The sequence below is a fragment of the Pseudonaja textilis genome, chromosome 2 (genome assembly GCF_049901715.1).
Source record: "Pseudonaja textilis isolate UNSWEBS1 chromosome 2, rPseTex1.2, whole genome shotgun sequence".
Taxonomy (NCBI): domain Eukaryota; kingdom Metazoa; phylum Chordata; class Lepidosauria; order Squamata; family Elapidae; genus Pseudonaja; species Pseudonaja textilis.
Window position 1 is genome coordinate 65,982,857 of NC_141991.1, and position 15,265 is coordinate 65,998,121.

The 15,265-nt window shown below is 40.4% G+C and overlaps 1 protein-coding gene across 2 annotated transcripts in view; it reads left to right on the forward strand.

The window, feature by feature from the left end:
- The window catches only part of UIMC1 (ubiquitin interaction motif containing 1), a 102,916-nt gene that overhangs the window by 75,200 nt on the left and 12,451 nt on the right, over window positions 1–15,265 (forward strand). For both annotated transcript variants that reach the window (XM_026726476.2, XM_087924189.1), the window contains 2 exons: window positions 426–505; window positions 6,025–6,184. In XM_026726476.2, the coding sequence (XP_026582261.2) occupies window positions 426–505; window positions 6,025–6,184 (240 nt within the window). The remainder of the gene's footprint in view (window positions 1–425; window positions 506–6,024; window positions 6,185–15,265) is intronic.

The window sequence follows — 15,265 nt, forward strand, 5'->3', positions numbered from 1 at the left end:
GAGGGAAGTATAGATAGGATACAAAGAAAATTACCAGCTACATAATGCTGAGCTGAGGGGCTTTATTCTCGCATAATGCCGTTCACCAGCTTGCACCAACAGCGTACAGTTTACATGCCCTACTATTCCCTGTTTCTCATTGAGCCATAGTGCGGCACTAGTTTTATCTACACATAGCTGCACTATGGCTTTAAACTTCTACTTCAGCTGTGTTGTTGCACATTGTCTGCTAACATTTGTGACAAGTCTAAAAAATGTTTAGAAACTGTGAAGACACTGTAAAGCAAATGGGATACGTTTTATCAGCTAGCGTGGAGTGTGCTGAGGAGGGGGAGAGGTGGTTGGAGGGGGCCTCACAGAGTCTAAGAAGGGTGGGGGGGCTGCCACCGCCGCCGCTGCTGCTAACATGGAGATTTCTGTTGCAGAAACCCAGCAGAGTCCATCACAAGCTATTGAGTCTGAAAGTGGAGAAATCCATTCATCCAGCAAAGATGCCTTTCTACAGGTAAGCAAGTCCCTAGGGAATAACAGCCAGAAAAGCATCTGGAATGCGGAGTCTCATTTTTTACCCATTTTCCAAAATGAGCTGTTTTGCAAACGAGGCAGCTTGCTAGAAAATCTTGTCCAGAAATGTGCGCTCTCTTCTTGGGCCTCCTGGTGTTTTCTTCCTTTTTATCATCAATTTCTCCTCTGTGGTTATGGCACTTCTTGTTAGCTAAGGGTTTTCTGTTGACTTTCTCACATTTGTCATTTTGGGTGCAACACTTATTGCTGTGGTGCTTTTGTGAGCTGTAATATGCTAAAATATGCCAGAGGACACCACTGGATGCTCCTACGGAAGGGGAACCAGTTGCTCCTGGCTCATGTTTCTAATTGAACAAAGGGGTTACAAGAGCAAAATTGATTTCACAGTGAGATTAAACTCCTTCTGTTGCTTATAGAAAACGGAGTGGGCAGAATGTGTGGTGTCAATGCTGGCTTGAATGGTGCTGTCGAATTTTGGATTGATTGCTATGATCATATTAGTGCTTTCATTTAACAAGCTTAGATGTTTCTCTAAATTAACCCAAAGAAAATATTCTCTTGCTTGTATCATTATCACCAGATGAATGCTGTTGTGTTGAGTTTTCTCTCCCTTCTCTCAGTGTACCTGTGCTGCAGTCACCCTGCAGCTGTCATAACAATGACATCTGACTTTGGTTGCTGTTTCTGGTAAAGACACCTAGTTAGGTTGCAATTTAAGGGGGAGGGTGAGATCAAAAGGACTCCCAAGTGCTGTTCTGACAGGTTACATGAAGGCAGAGGATTGAAGAAAGCTTGACAAGATGACTCAAATGCGAAAAGCTCATTCTTAGAGCCTCCAGCCTCCACAGGGCATCTGCCTATATGAAGATGGCCATGGTATATAAAGGCAGCATAACCTTGTCATAGGCATGCTAATTCATAGCTCAGGCACTTCTGGCCAAGTGCCCTTCGTCTGCTAGAATTTGGGGCTCTATGAGAGAGTGTATCAATGAATAACTGAATGCTCATGGTCTAAAAGGGCACTAGGCTGGTCTCAATTAGGAGAAGGCCCTTTATATTTTATGAATGGGTTCTGCTCTGGAGTTAGGAGGGGGTGGATTTCTGTTGTGGCACTGATTCATTGGAATGACATTTCCCTCAGAAAAAAAATATATATATAAATAAGACTTTGCTACAACTTGGGCTCAGGCTAAAATTCTTTTTCATTCCTCCTGACATTTGAAAGGTTATGAAGGTACAGTTGAACTCATAGCTGTTGCAGTGTTATTTTATGTATTTCATTATTGTATGCTGTGTTGTATATTCCTGGATTTAAAACACATTTTTCAAACACGGTGCAGTATGTGAAGGTACCTTCCACGATAAGAGGTATATATAAACATTTAAAATAAATAAATGAATGACTTATGCAGGCAGGCGGCCAGAAGGACAGTCGCTCAGAATAAGAAAGTAGCCCATGTTAAAGTAGCCCATCGCCTTTCCTTAAGATGCTGAGCCGAGGGATCCAACTGCTATGGCATGATTTAATCCTCAGGTTAAACAGTGTTTGAGCATAACCATACCTTGTGTTCTGTGGCTGAGCAATTAATGAGACAAACTATTCAACATCAATGAGCCTGATTCTGTATCCACACCGCTGCTGCCTCATTTGCTGGCCCACAGAGGAGGCTTCAGCTGCAAACTGCAGGGGATACTGTTGCTTTCCCCTTGGCTGGGTGGGCTGCCAATCATGCAGTTAAAGCATCTCTCTGCCATTCACCCAGGACTTATCGAAAGCCATATGGATGTATCCATGAAAGGATACTTTTTAAAACTGAAATAAGGATTTTTCTTGCATCGTAGTTCTCTTTTGAAATAGGTTAAATGGGCACAGTATTGAAAGAGCCAAAGGGCTGGCTGCTGCCTCCCCTTTCTTAGCTCTAATTCTTGAGGGGAAAATTTTCTGACTGCAAGAGAGATATAGCAGCTGGGAGTGAAGAAAAAATCTAGTTATAATTTCTCTGGTTCCAGTAGGCAGCCTGTTTTCTCCGCTCACATCTCTTTAGGTGCAGCTAAGATAATTACTGATAAGCTATTCTGAATGATTAAACCAATAGAAAGAGCAAACTCTCACGGGAATGTCAGAAAATACACGTTCTCTTTTTTTATATAGTAATTTTATTAAAGGTTACAATTAGAAAGATAAAAATACGGTACAAACTAAAAAAAGAAAAGTATAAAAAGAAAAAATAGAAAATAAAGAAAAAATAATGTAGGAAAGAAAAAAAGACATACAAATGACTTCCTCATTTACCACAAGTATAAACAATTTTAATAATTCTTCATTTTCTCTTAAAATACAGTGACTGATCTCTTCTTCCCATATATCATCTCTTATCTATAAACAAATCCTTAATGACCCATTGTTCATTCCTGATCAGCAAAAATTTATTAAGAGTTATCAGAGATAACCTACCTATTTTAACCTGGATCAAATAAACCAGCTTTATATTCCTTCCTTTTACTTTTAACTATCTTGATTTTTAGTCCCTCCAAATAATATCCTAGAAACTAGATTTCCTTTCATTTTTTCTTTGCCCCTCCTCACAAAATCCTTCAAAGCTTTAACAAGCCTCTTTTGTAAATCTCAATATAGCAAAATTATCAAGGTCATTCACTATTTATTCTGTGTTGCTAAAGTTGGAGAGCTTAGAGTATGCTGACTGGCCTGTTCAATTTACTAAGCAGGATTTGAGCATGCTCACAAGAAGAATTCATTTCTTCTCTTCTGGAGTTGGGAACTAAACTACAGAATTGTCTTTATATTTTAAATTTTAATATAATTTAATTATAACTGTTTAAAAATATTTTGAGGACTGGGAGAAAGAATCTAAGAAAGGAGTCCATATTGACTATCTCCATCTAGAACAGTCGCATCAAACAATTGACCGTCTGACGTGGTTGAGTGCCTTTTAGAAATTTAAGCCATAGTATATTTTCTAAGCTACAGTAGTTTGGTTTAGTTTAGCTTGGACTCTGAATTTAACCATTGTGTTTTGTTTACTATGCTTTATGCCTTGTATGTGTTAGAGTTTGCAGCAGAAATTCAAGTCCAGAAAACACACAGATAACTGATTCAGCAGGATCATTAACTTTTTGTAAACATAATATGAGTAAAGTTTACAATACCATTTGTAGATTCTTTCAATGTAACATAAGCAAAAACACAAACAGCAGCAGCTCAGAGCAGAAGTCAGTTTCAGTTTCAATTCTCAGCAAAGCACACAGAGCCAAACCCCACCCAAGCTGTCAGCTCCCATTGGCTGGTCTGTTGCCACGCTTACTCCCTTGCTGACTTTGTTAATCATGTCTTTGCCAGTTAATGAATATGCTCTGACAGTATGGATAGTCATTGTGTCTTATTCAGCAACATGTGGTTAAAATAAATTAGAACTACAGATGATCAGTCCAAGGAACAAGTCTCTGAGATCTCAGGTTAGCATATTTTTTAGGAAAAAGATAAAAGTAAGAAGTCAAGAATTTTGCCAAGTACTTTACTTTGAGGATAATAGTATAGATATAGGCCAATTGAGACTGTCTTTCTTGCACTCATTTAATGGGGGGGGGGGTGTCTTTTTTGAGAAAGTGGGTTAGCTTGCATCTGTAGATTGTTTAGAATCTGCTAATAATCTTCCTATGAAAATCAGAACCAGCTCTTACATCAGGCAAGAATGAATGAATGAATAAATGCTGCTCAGAGTCACCTTATACAATGAGATCAGTGGGCAGATAAATTTGATGGATGGATGGATGGAAGGATGGATGGATGTAAAAGAACTATGTATTTAATGCTGTCCCAGCCTGGAAACTAAAGCAAACTTTTTTCTATTCATATATAAGTAACAAGCTTATCAGGTTTAATGGTAGCTAGTATAGGCCTAGAAGAAGCTCACAAGTGCTGAATAATGGTTCTTTGTTAAAAAAAAAAGAAGAAGAGCTTGCTCAGGTCAGATCCTGTCTGATTCATTTTCCTCTGCTTATTGTTCTTAGTTCTTACTATTCTCTACTTCAGAAATATTTAGCTACATACGAATCAAAAATTAATTTTGTTTAGAATAATTAATATAATTTTAAAGAAAAGTTTGATTGGATGAAAGGAGGAGAGCAAGAGGCTCTGAAACGTAAGAAAGCTTTAAAAAGTGTGCTTAATAGAACATGGCAATTTGAAGTTAAGTTTGAGTTCTCTAAAACGGGTGTCCAACCTTGGCAACTTTAAGACTTGTAGACTTCAACTCCCAGAATTCCTCAGCCAGCAAAGCTGGCTGAGGAATTCTGGGAGTTGAAGTCCACAAAGTCTTAAAGTTGCCAAGGTTGGACACCCCTGCTCTAAAACAACCATATCTTCTTAGGACTGCAGAGTAATTTCAGAGGGCTGCCATGTCATCCTGGGAAAAGACGTAGCTGCTTCAAAGACAATGTTCCCCAACCTATCTGGGTTTGTGGGCTGGTGGCAAGGGAGGGAGAGGGGACAGTTCCGCGCAAGCGGTGGGTGAACACGCAGGCATCACAATTTGTGCAAGCAATTGGTGCAAATGGCAGGCATGTGCACCCGCTATTCGCACAAATGGAACAACGTGCACGCTCCTGCCGCTTTTGCAGCCCAGTTCCAAATGGGTCACAGTCCGGTACTGGGCTGTGGCCTAGGGGCTTGGGGACCTATTTTAAAAAGTGGATATAGGAGCTGTGTTCACACTCTCATGTGACATGGAAGCACCATTGGGAAGCTGAATCTGAAGTACTGCATAGCTTAATTGGCTAAATGTTAACTTAGAATTCAGAATTGGGGCTTGTTACTTGAATTCCCACCATCAGAAAATGAAATGAGCCACTTATTCACTGCAGATCTGAATTTCAACCAGGTTCAAGTGAAGATACTATTTTCCCAAGAACTAAACTACATCCTGCTCCCAAAGGGAAAAATGCGGAGTCTTTTTCAATTATTCTATATGTGGATTTCAAGCCAGATGGAGTCAGTAAAGAGGAATTATGCATAGAGAAGCCTCAAGATGTATTTTATCCTGGTAGAAGAGCACACCAATGGAAGTATGGCCACCTAGGGACAGGCAAACTCTGGCTTGCGTGCATGAAAAAATCTGTCAGTCACTTTTATTTTTGTTGCCAATGCTATCATTTTCTCAATTTAAGGATGTTTTACATTTTCCCAAGAGAATGGTACACTGGTGGCACAGAATCCTTGCTTTAAATAGGACATATGGCTCCTAAGGGGAGCCTCATGGTGATTTGGGAGCATATTTACCGTCTTTGAAAGGAACATTGATTATCAGCCACATAGGGCTCATGCATCCATGCCAGGGTCTCTGATCTGTTGAGTTGCAAAATGACTCCTGGGACTGGGAAGATCAAACCAAGGGAGGATCAGAAGTGGCAGACGATCAAGACTGAGCATGGACAACAAATGTTGCAACACGAGCTTACCTGATTTGTTATCTTTTTATACAGGGTGATGAAGATGCAAGAGAGCATGCACCTGGGCACAGCCTTCAAGCTGATAACCTCATGTCATGTCCGCTGTGCGAACTCAGATTCCCAGCTTCAAAAATTGAGCTTCATGCTATGAATTGTAATGGCACTGGAGAGGACGCACTTGAAGATGGTCCAGGTTTGCTGCTTTGTCTGGTTTGCAATTGTGCTTCAGTTCTGGCCGATCCCTTGCATCTGTTTGCAATGATGGTGTTAGTTAGGAAATTCCTTTGGGGGACAACTTCCATACAGTTCTGTATAGTTTAGCACCTTAAGCCATAATTAGTCTCCATTATTTGTTAATGCATCTGCTCATTTTCATGTTATGAAGTGAACTCCAAGCCTTTCGATCTTGATTAGCCCCTGTTCTCATCCATAACATGCTTCTCTTTCCAGGTTTACTAAGTTATTAGTGAGAAATCCTGTCCGTAGCAGTGGCTAACATTGCTGCATATGCTGCTAGTTTAAAAGAGTTAACTTTGCAAACAGCTCTTGCTAGGCATTGATTTTTGGTAAGTGAATGTCTGCCTGATATGAACAAGAGATTGAGAAGCTGAGTTGATTTGCAATTATCTAAGCTTAATTCCTGTTTCAGAGAAACACTGCAAAGATAGCTTTTTGATATTTCCTCTGGAGCGGTAGAATAGGTAACTTCCAATTAGTAGGAATTCTCATATCCCAGAGTCAAAACGTTGAAGGTGCTATCCCCTTCCATTATTTATTAGAAATAACAGACAGATCTATTGCTCTCCCCACCCCCCATCATTATTACTTTTCCCATTTCTGTATGAGCAACAGCAATGAGAACAAAGAGAACACTGGTCATAGAAAATGAATGAATGAGTGAGTGAGTGAATGAATGAATGAATGAATGAATGAATGAATGAATGAATACTGGTTGGAGCATCAATATTTCTACCCTCCCATTGGTCAGGTGATTAGCCTGACATTCCTTCCCCTTCCCTATCTACCCAGTCCTCAGGAAATAGCAGTGTTGGACTTGGAATTCAAACTATAGAATTCCAAATGTCCCCTTGATATTTTTGTGATTTGATTACTATAGTATCAGTTCAGTTTTCTCCACAGATGAATTGATTTTAGTCAGTAAAAGAAACCAAACTAACTAAAATCATTAATGCAGAGTCTGATCTCCCCTTTAATAAGAGAGAAATAAGACACCTGATTTCTAGTAAAGACAATATTGTAAATATATCGTAAGATAGGGAGAGGGTATAACCAATTTGCATTTTAATGGATATGATTAATATAATGACATAGTTCTTTTAATTAACCTTGTCATGCCACTAACTATGTCATGTCAAGCTGCACTACATTATAGGTAAGCATTATTACAGTTCTAAAATTACTACTTTCAAATACAAACAAATTGATTTAGCCCTTCAGAAATCTTTATTGAATTAGAAATTTGAACAATTCAAAAATAATGGCTTTTGTGTCTAATCATTTTTGTCAATAGTTGCCTAAATCTTTTTATGCTGCAATGAAAACTAATATTTCTGTAATTAATGTCATTTTTCCCATAAATTCTAACAAGGACTTGTGTATTTTTAAGAATAATGTGTTATATGTTCCCCAATATATCTTGTGTTGTCTCCCTGTTTGTACCATAGTATTGTAAACTAAGTATACAGTATTGATTATTTCAGTTATTTATTCACATGTTTATATTTCTACCGGTATGTATAATTAGCCATAACATGCACTCACTGCTATACATGTAGTGGCTTGTGCAGCATATCATTAGGACTGTAATGCAACCTGAATTATGGCAGAGATTCTACTTCCAATATGGAGAAAAGTCTTTCCTCTTGCTTTAATTGTTTCCAATGATTGGTTAGTTATTTGCATTTATGAATAAGATAGTTTCTAAAAACAGTGTGCTGTGATACTAATGGGAAGAAATATGAAGAGGAGAATGTAATTATCCAGTCATGAGGTATTTTATGTGGTTTAACGTTTTGAAAATGGTAGAAGTAAGGCAAAATAAAATGCCTTATAAATGCAAAATATAAAAAACAGAGAATACAGTATATGTTACCCTTTACTTTGTATATAAACTGACAAACATCTTCCCTCCACTTAATGTTTTACCTTGCTTGGATGTATGGCTAAAATGGCTCTCAAATATAACTTTCTATACTTCCCCCCCAAACTAGCTTTGGACTACTTTTTCCATAGACCCCTTAACTCCTTCGCATGGCATCTACCATGCTGAAACTGCACTATGGCAAATCAAAATCATATTTGAATCCTCAGGGATTTAGTGCTTCTCATGGTCTCTGGGTCAATTATTTGAATTAGATCAGACTTGTATCTGCAAAGTTTGTTAAGACTTTTTGATATTTTCCTGTTAAAGCAGTCTTCTAAAAGTTGATATAACTACCAGAAGCTTGGTGAGTCTTGTTTGCCTGATATTATTTTGAAAAAAATGTCCATTTCACATCCTCCATACTTGACCAGTTGCTTCTGAATAGGGTTTATATTTGGCTGTTCTGCAATCAGAACAACAGCACTGGGGGAAAAAATCAAAACTTTGAGCCATCCTTCTCCTTGATCTGTTCCAAGAAGGCTACTGTTCTTCTTCCCGAAGGTTGACTTGGGGGTTAATGATTCAATTTGGGGAGCTCTTGATTGGTTTTCCTGTGGAGGTCTCTGGTACTATAAACTCTACCATCTTTCCAGTGTTTTCATTACAAAAGAACCTCTGTGACTTGTCCATCTATTGTTCTGTAACTGCTTCCTGTAAGGTTGTTATTTGAGTTTGTAATTTAAAGAAGCTGCATCAGCTTGGCTGATACAGAAGACCATTTCACCTTAGATATGGTTACATGGCTTTTTGTGTTCAGGCAATTACTGTGGTTGAAAATACACACACACTTGCAGCTTTTAGCTAAGCTGGTCTTTCATTTTTTGGGCAAACCTATCTGAAATCTTTTCTGGAAGTGTATAAAATGCCTTCCTCACCACTGTTATAACTTGTCAAGACTGGAGGGATGTTGGTATGCGAGGATGTGTCATTGGATAACATAACTTATATATGGATTAATTATGGCTCAGATGGAGTCACTTGAATTTGTTGGATTCCTCTCAGCCATTTCTCTCCCTCCCCCCCCCCTCTCTCTCTCTCTCTCTCTCTCACACACACACACACACACACACACACACACACACACACACATATGCCGGGTAGTAGTATAAAGTTTAGCCTTTGAAAGAAAAGTTGGGGTGGGGGAACAGGGGACATATGATAGCTGTTAACTGAAAGAACTGCATCCAGAAGAAGGTCAAGATCTATTTTCTGTCACTTCATGGAATGGAACACAGAATAATACATTGAAGTTGCAGGAAGGCAGATTCTGGCTGCAGTTCAGGAAAAAGTGCTTAAAGAGTAAGAACAGTTTTGACAGTGAAACCAGTTACCCAGTGAGGTAACGGCTTCAATTCTTTGAATATGTTAGGCGGAGGATGGGCAGCTAGCTATTAGGGGTGCTTTAGTTGGATTCCTGTAGTGAGCAATATATTGGACTGAATGGTCCTTTTCCAGCCCATGACTTGGAATAGCCAACTTCAGGAGGGGGTCAGGAACTCTAGTAAGAGCTCAGAGTCAGCAAGATAATCAAGCGTTGACCCCAATAGGAAGAAAGGGGGCTTCAGGCTACGCAAGGCTGTCAGAGGCTCCTGCATACCTGCTTTGGATGACACTCAAGTGTGTGAGCTCCTTTCTTGGCAGGTTGCCGTTATAACTCAGATTGGGGGACCCCTGGGTTTCTGTTCTAGATACCTGCTAATTACATTAATGCAAGTCTCTTTTGGAGAGCAGTCTTCTGCTTCTCTTTATTCTGCTCTCTAGATATTTCCCAGATGTTAACCCGAGAAGGTCACCAAAGATCAACAGTTAATTGTCTTTCCATCCATAATTAGTCAATTTCCAATTTTGTTGAAGAGAAATAGTGTCATAATGTTGCAGAATGCATCTAGAGTTGAGACAGGGTGCCATTCTTATCCCCCTTGCAACCACACCTCATGTACAAAGTGTCAGTCTTTCTTTCCCTTAGCTCTCCTTCTGCTGATGCTGTTTTTTAAAAAAGCTTCAACACCAAGAGAAGTGAGACTGATACAGCATTTTAAGGCCAAAATAGCAAGAACTAATACCATTAATACGTTTTTTTTAAATAGCATGGCTGGTTAAAAAATATGCATGTATTTAATACTGGGGAGTGTAAGGATTGTTGGAAAGGTCTTGTTTCAACACAGTGGGAAGCCCACTGCAAAAGGAAACTAGCTTAGAGTCATTTGTCTCATTTAGGGATATTTTCCCCAGTATTTATAAAAATTTAAATATCTGCTATTTTCTTTTCTGGTAATATATTGAATATGATGCAAAATTGAAAAGAGCTACTTGCAAAAGGATACTAGTACATTGAAAAAATACTCCCAAGATTTGTAGTCTGCTTCTTTGAGGAGCTATATGTCAGGCTAGTATGGGGGACTTTCAATGGTATTTTATCATAGAAATGGGAGTCCAAGACAGTATCTCTGAAAAACTTGAAAAAGAGGTTATTTTCTACTTGGGGTACTTGTAAATACATTGCTGATGCTGCACCTTCAACTATATTTCTTTATATTTAAGATGCATAGGTTACTAGCATGGTCTGGTAAATATAGCCAAGGTGTGGAATTATAGAATCATAGGGTCAGAAGGGATCTTGAAGGTCTTCTAGTGCAACTACTGCTCAACCAATATACCCACACCATTCTGGACAAATGGTGGTCCAATCTTTTTTTGAAAACTTCGAGTGATGGAACATCCACAACTTTAGGAGGCAAGCCATTCCACTTATTAATTGTTCTCACCATCAGAAATTTCTCCTTCGTTCCAGGTTGGATCTTTCTTTAATGAGCTTCCACCTACTACTGCCCTCAGGTGCTTTGGATTATAAGTCAACTCCTTCTTTGTGAAAACTCCTCAAGTACTAGAAGACAGCTATTATGTTACCCCTAGTCCTCTTCATCAGACTAGACATGTCTACATTGTTCATCATATGGTTCAGCCTCTAGACCCTTTATCATCTTCGTTGCTCTTTTGTGTACTATCTCTAGGATCTCAACATCTTTCCTGTATTGTGGTGACCAGAATTGGACATGGTATTCTAAGTGGGATCTCACTAAGTATAAGTATAAAGTAGCATTATTGCCTCATGTGATCTTGGAAGTATCCCTCTGTTGATGCAGCATAGGACAGTGTTGGCTTTTTTGGCAACTGCAGCACCATGTGATTCGTACTTAGGTGGTGGTTCACTAGGAATCTAGATCCCTCTCAAAATTATTACTGTTGGGACAGGTATCACCTACTCTACACTGTGCATTTGGTTTTTCTTGCCTAAGTATAAGACCTTACTTTTCTCACCACTGAATTGCATTTTGTTGGCTAGGGCTCACTGTACAAGTACATAAAGCTTTTGAATATCTTCTAAAGCTTGGTGTTATCCCTCATCTAGACCATTTATGATGTTGAAGAGCATTAGTCCCAGGACAAGATCTTGAAGTACCTCACTGCATGTAGATGGACTTCCATCGAGGACGACCTGCCAAGTTTGATTGGTCATCCAATTGGCAATCCATTTGCTGGTGGTAATATCTGTTCACAGTGTTCTGTCGTTTTTTGGCCACAAGATGGTGGCGTGCATGGTCGCAGCGGCTCAATGCTCCCAACCTCTGTTCTTCTTTTTGTGTTTTTACTTCTTTTTGTTCCTGCATTTTACTCCATCCTGCAACGGACTAACATACTGTCGAGAAGACCTGATAAATATAGGACAGCAACTCAAAACTGAAGGCACCTATGCTTATACAGAATCCCACAATATCCCATTGGAGCTACCAAAATCTCTGGGAGCTCCGTGGATTGTTGTCGGATCAAGCAAGTGTAGAAGATGGCCTAAAGAGAGAAAGCAGAAGCGGGGATGCAGAGTGGGCCTGTTAACTCAATTGAGGAAGAGACCACAGAAACCCCCATTACCATCTATGTTCCTCACAAAAGCCAGATCCCTTGTAAACAAAATGGATGAACTACAGCTGCAGAACTCTCCCACAATCACACAATTCAGGAGTGCTATCTGCTAATGTCACAGAATCCTGGCTGTACCCGCAAATCCCTGATGCTACAGTGGAGCTAGCGGACCGGACCTTGCACCGTCAAGATCGCAATATAGCCTCTGGTAAGAGAAGGGGAGGGGGCCTAATTATTTATGTACGTAAAGACTGGTGCACAAACAGCAAAATAACAAACAGCCATTGGTCACCAGATTTAGAGCCTATAACTGTTCAGTGTAGACCGTTTTATCTGCCACGGGAGCTAACAGTAGTTACCATCACTGCTGTATGTTTACCTCCAGATGCTAATGTTAGCATGGCGTTCAGTCACCTTCAAGACATAATTACCACGCAACAGAGAGCTCATCCTGAGGGCGTTCACACCATTGCTGGGGAGTTCAACAGAGCATGCCTAAAAACTGCTCCCCAAACTTTACCAACATGTTAAGTGCCCAACCAGGGGGAAAAACACACTTGATCATGTGTATTCAAATATTAAGCATGCTTATAGAGCAAAACCTCTTCCCCAATTAGGACAATCAGACCATCTCACCCTGCTTTTACTACTAGCTTATACTCCCCTTAAGAAGAGAACAAAACCTAGCAGTCAAACTATTACATGCTTGCCTGAAAATGCCCTCTCCCAGCTTCAGGACTGTTTTGCCCGCACAGATTGGAGCATCTTCAAACAACAGGACTTCGAGTTATACACAGAGACTGTGCTTTTCCACATGAAGACCTGTGTAGAAAATGTCACTGTGGACAAACGCATACGGACCTTCCCAAATAGGAAACCCTGGATGACCAGAGAAGTCCAGACTCTGATCAGGGCCTGTGACTTGCCTTTCAGAGCAGGTGACACCTCACAGTAGAGCACTGCCAGAGCTGAGCTGAGAAGGGGCATCAAACATGCAAAGGAGATGTATAGGAGGAAGGTCGAGGGCCACTTTACTGACAGTGACCCACGGCAGATGTGGAGGGGGATACAGGCCCTGACCAACTATAAAGGCCAGGGCCCAACAAACAGCGAGAGCAGTAGCACTCTGGCAGAGGAGCTAAAAGCTTTTTTGCACGGTTTGAGACCACTAAGAACCTGGACATACTGCCTCACGAGGACCACGATGCTGCACCTCTTTCTCTTCAGGTGCATGAGGTGAGAAAAACACTGAGAGCAGTAAATCCCAGGAAAGCTGCTGGGCCTGATGGCATTCCTGGTGCAGTAATTAAAGCTTGTGCTGACCAGTTGGCAGAAATACTTACAGAGCTGTTCAATCTATCTTTAACACATACCATCATCCCACAATGCCTGAAGGCTGCAACCATCATCCCCGTTCCCAAAAAAACAAATATAAACACTCTCAATGACTATAGGCCCATAGCGTTTACAAGCTCCATTATGAAGGTTTTTGAGCGATTAGTTTCACAGCACATCAGAGACTGCCTCCCGCCCTCCTTTGATCAACATCAGTTTGCTTATAGAGCAAACCGATGTACAGAGGATGCTATGGCCATCACACTTCATAGAGTGCTGAGTCATCTGGAGAACAAACAGAGCTATGTGAGGATGCTCTTTGTGGACTACAGCTCTGCGTTTAACACTATCATCTGAGATATACTAGTAACCAAACTGTATAATCTGCAGGTCCCCACCCCCACGTGCTCCTGGATTAAGAACTTTTTGACAAACAGATCACAGTCTGTTAGACTTGGCCCCCACCTTTCTTCCACTATTACACTCAGTACTGGTTCCCCCCAGGGTTGTGTCTTGAGCCCCCTGCTATATGCCTTGTACACCTTTGACTGCTCACCAAGCCACGCAACAAACACCATCATAAAGTTTGTGGACGACACGACCATGATTGGTCTCATCTCCAGAGAGGATGAGACGGCATATAGGGCAGAAGTAGAGAACCTGTCTATCTGGTGTTCACAGAACAATCTGTCACTGAATGTCCATAAAACCAAAGAACTGATTATGGACTTCAGGAAATATGGACAGGACCACGCCCCACTCATCATCAACGGAGAACGAGTGGAAACTGTCCCTATGATCAGATTCCTTGGCATCCATATTTCAGCTGATATCTCCTGGTTCCCTAATACCAAGGCCATAGAGAAGAAGACTCAGCAGCAGCTGCACTTCCTGTGGGTTCTCAGGAAGAACAATCTGGATAAGAAGCTGTTGCTGGCTTTCTATAAAGCCTCTGTGGAGAGCACTCTGACATATTGTCTGGATGTGTGGTATGCAGGCTCCACAGTTGAGGACAGGAAAACTGTCCAGAGGTTGATAAACACAGCTCAAAAGATCATTGGTTGCCCTCTGCCTTCCCTGGAAGACTTAGCCAGGTCCCACTGCCAAAGCAGAATCAAGGCCATCATAGAAGACCCCTTACACCCTGGCAATTATCTTTTTGACCTGCTGCCGTTTGGACGGCGTTTTAGGTCAATAAAATCCCACACCACTAGACTAACAAATAGTTTTTTCCCCTGGGCCATCCAAACCACAAATAAACACGAAGTCGTTACCTTATTAAGATGTGAAAAGATGTGAAATCTCAATACCCCCATTCAAATGTATAATAACATATTACAGTACAATCCATCTCTTGTGTATTATACTCGTTAGTGTCAGTGTTGGATGTATATTTTGTGTATATTCATAGATATTGTACTCTCAAATTGCAAATGGAGACGTGGGTACTCTATTTTTCTTATCTTCATTTTTAAGTGCTTTGGTTTTATTGTATTGTGAACAGTTGCTGGGGTGCATCCACAGTTTTGTTGTACTTGTACAATGACAATAAAGTTCTAATTCTAATTCTTATCGAGAATAAGCTGCGGTTTACTTTTAGTCACTTTGTCAAAGAAGGCAATAAGGTTTGTCTGGCATGATCTGTTTTAACAAACCCATGCTGGCTTCTAGTAGTTGCCTTGCTCATTTCTAGGTGCTCACAAATCTACTGCTTGATTATCTTTTCCAGGATTTTCCCAGGTGTTGATGTCAAACTGATTGGTGTATAGTTTCCTGGATCCACTTTCCCCCACTTTTTGAAGTTTAGAACCACATCAGCTCTTTTCCTCTGGCACTTTCCCCATGTTCCAGGAGCTC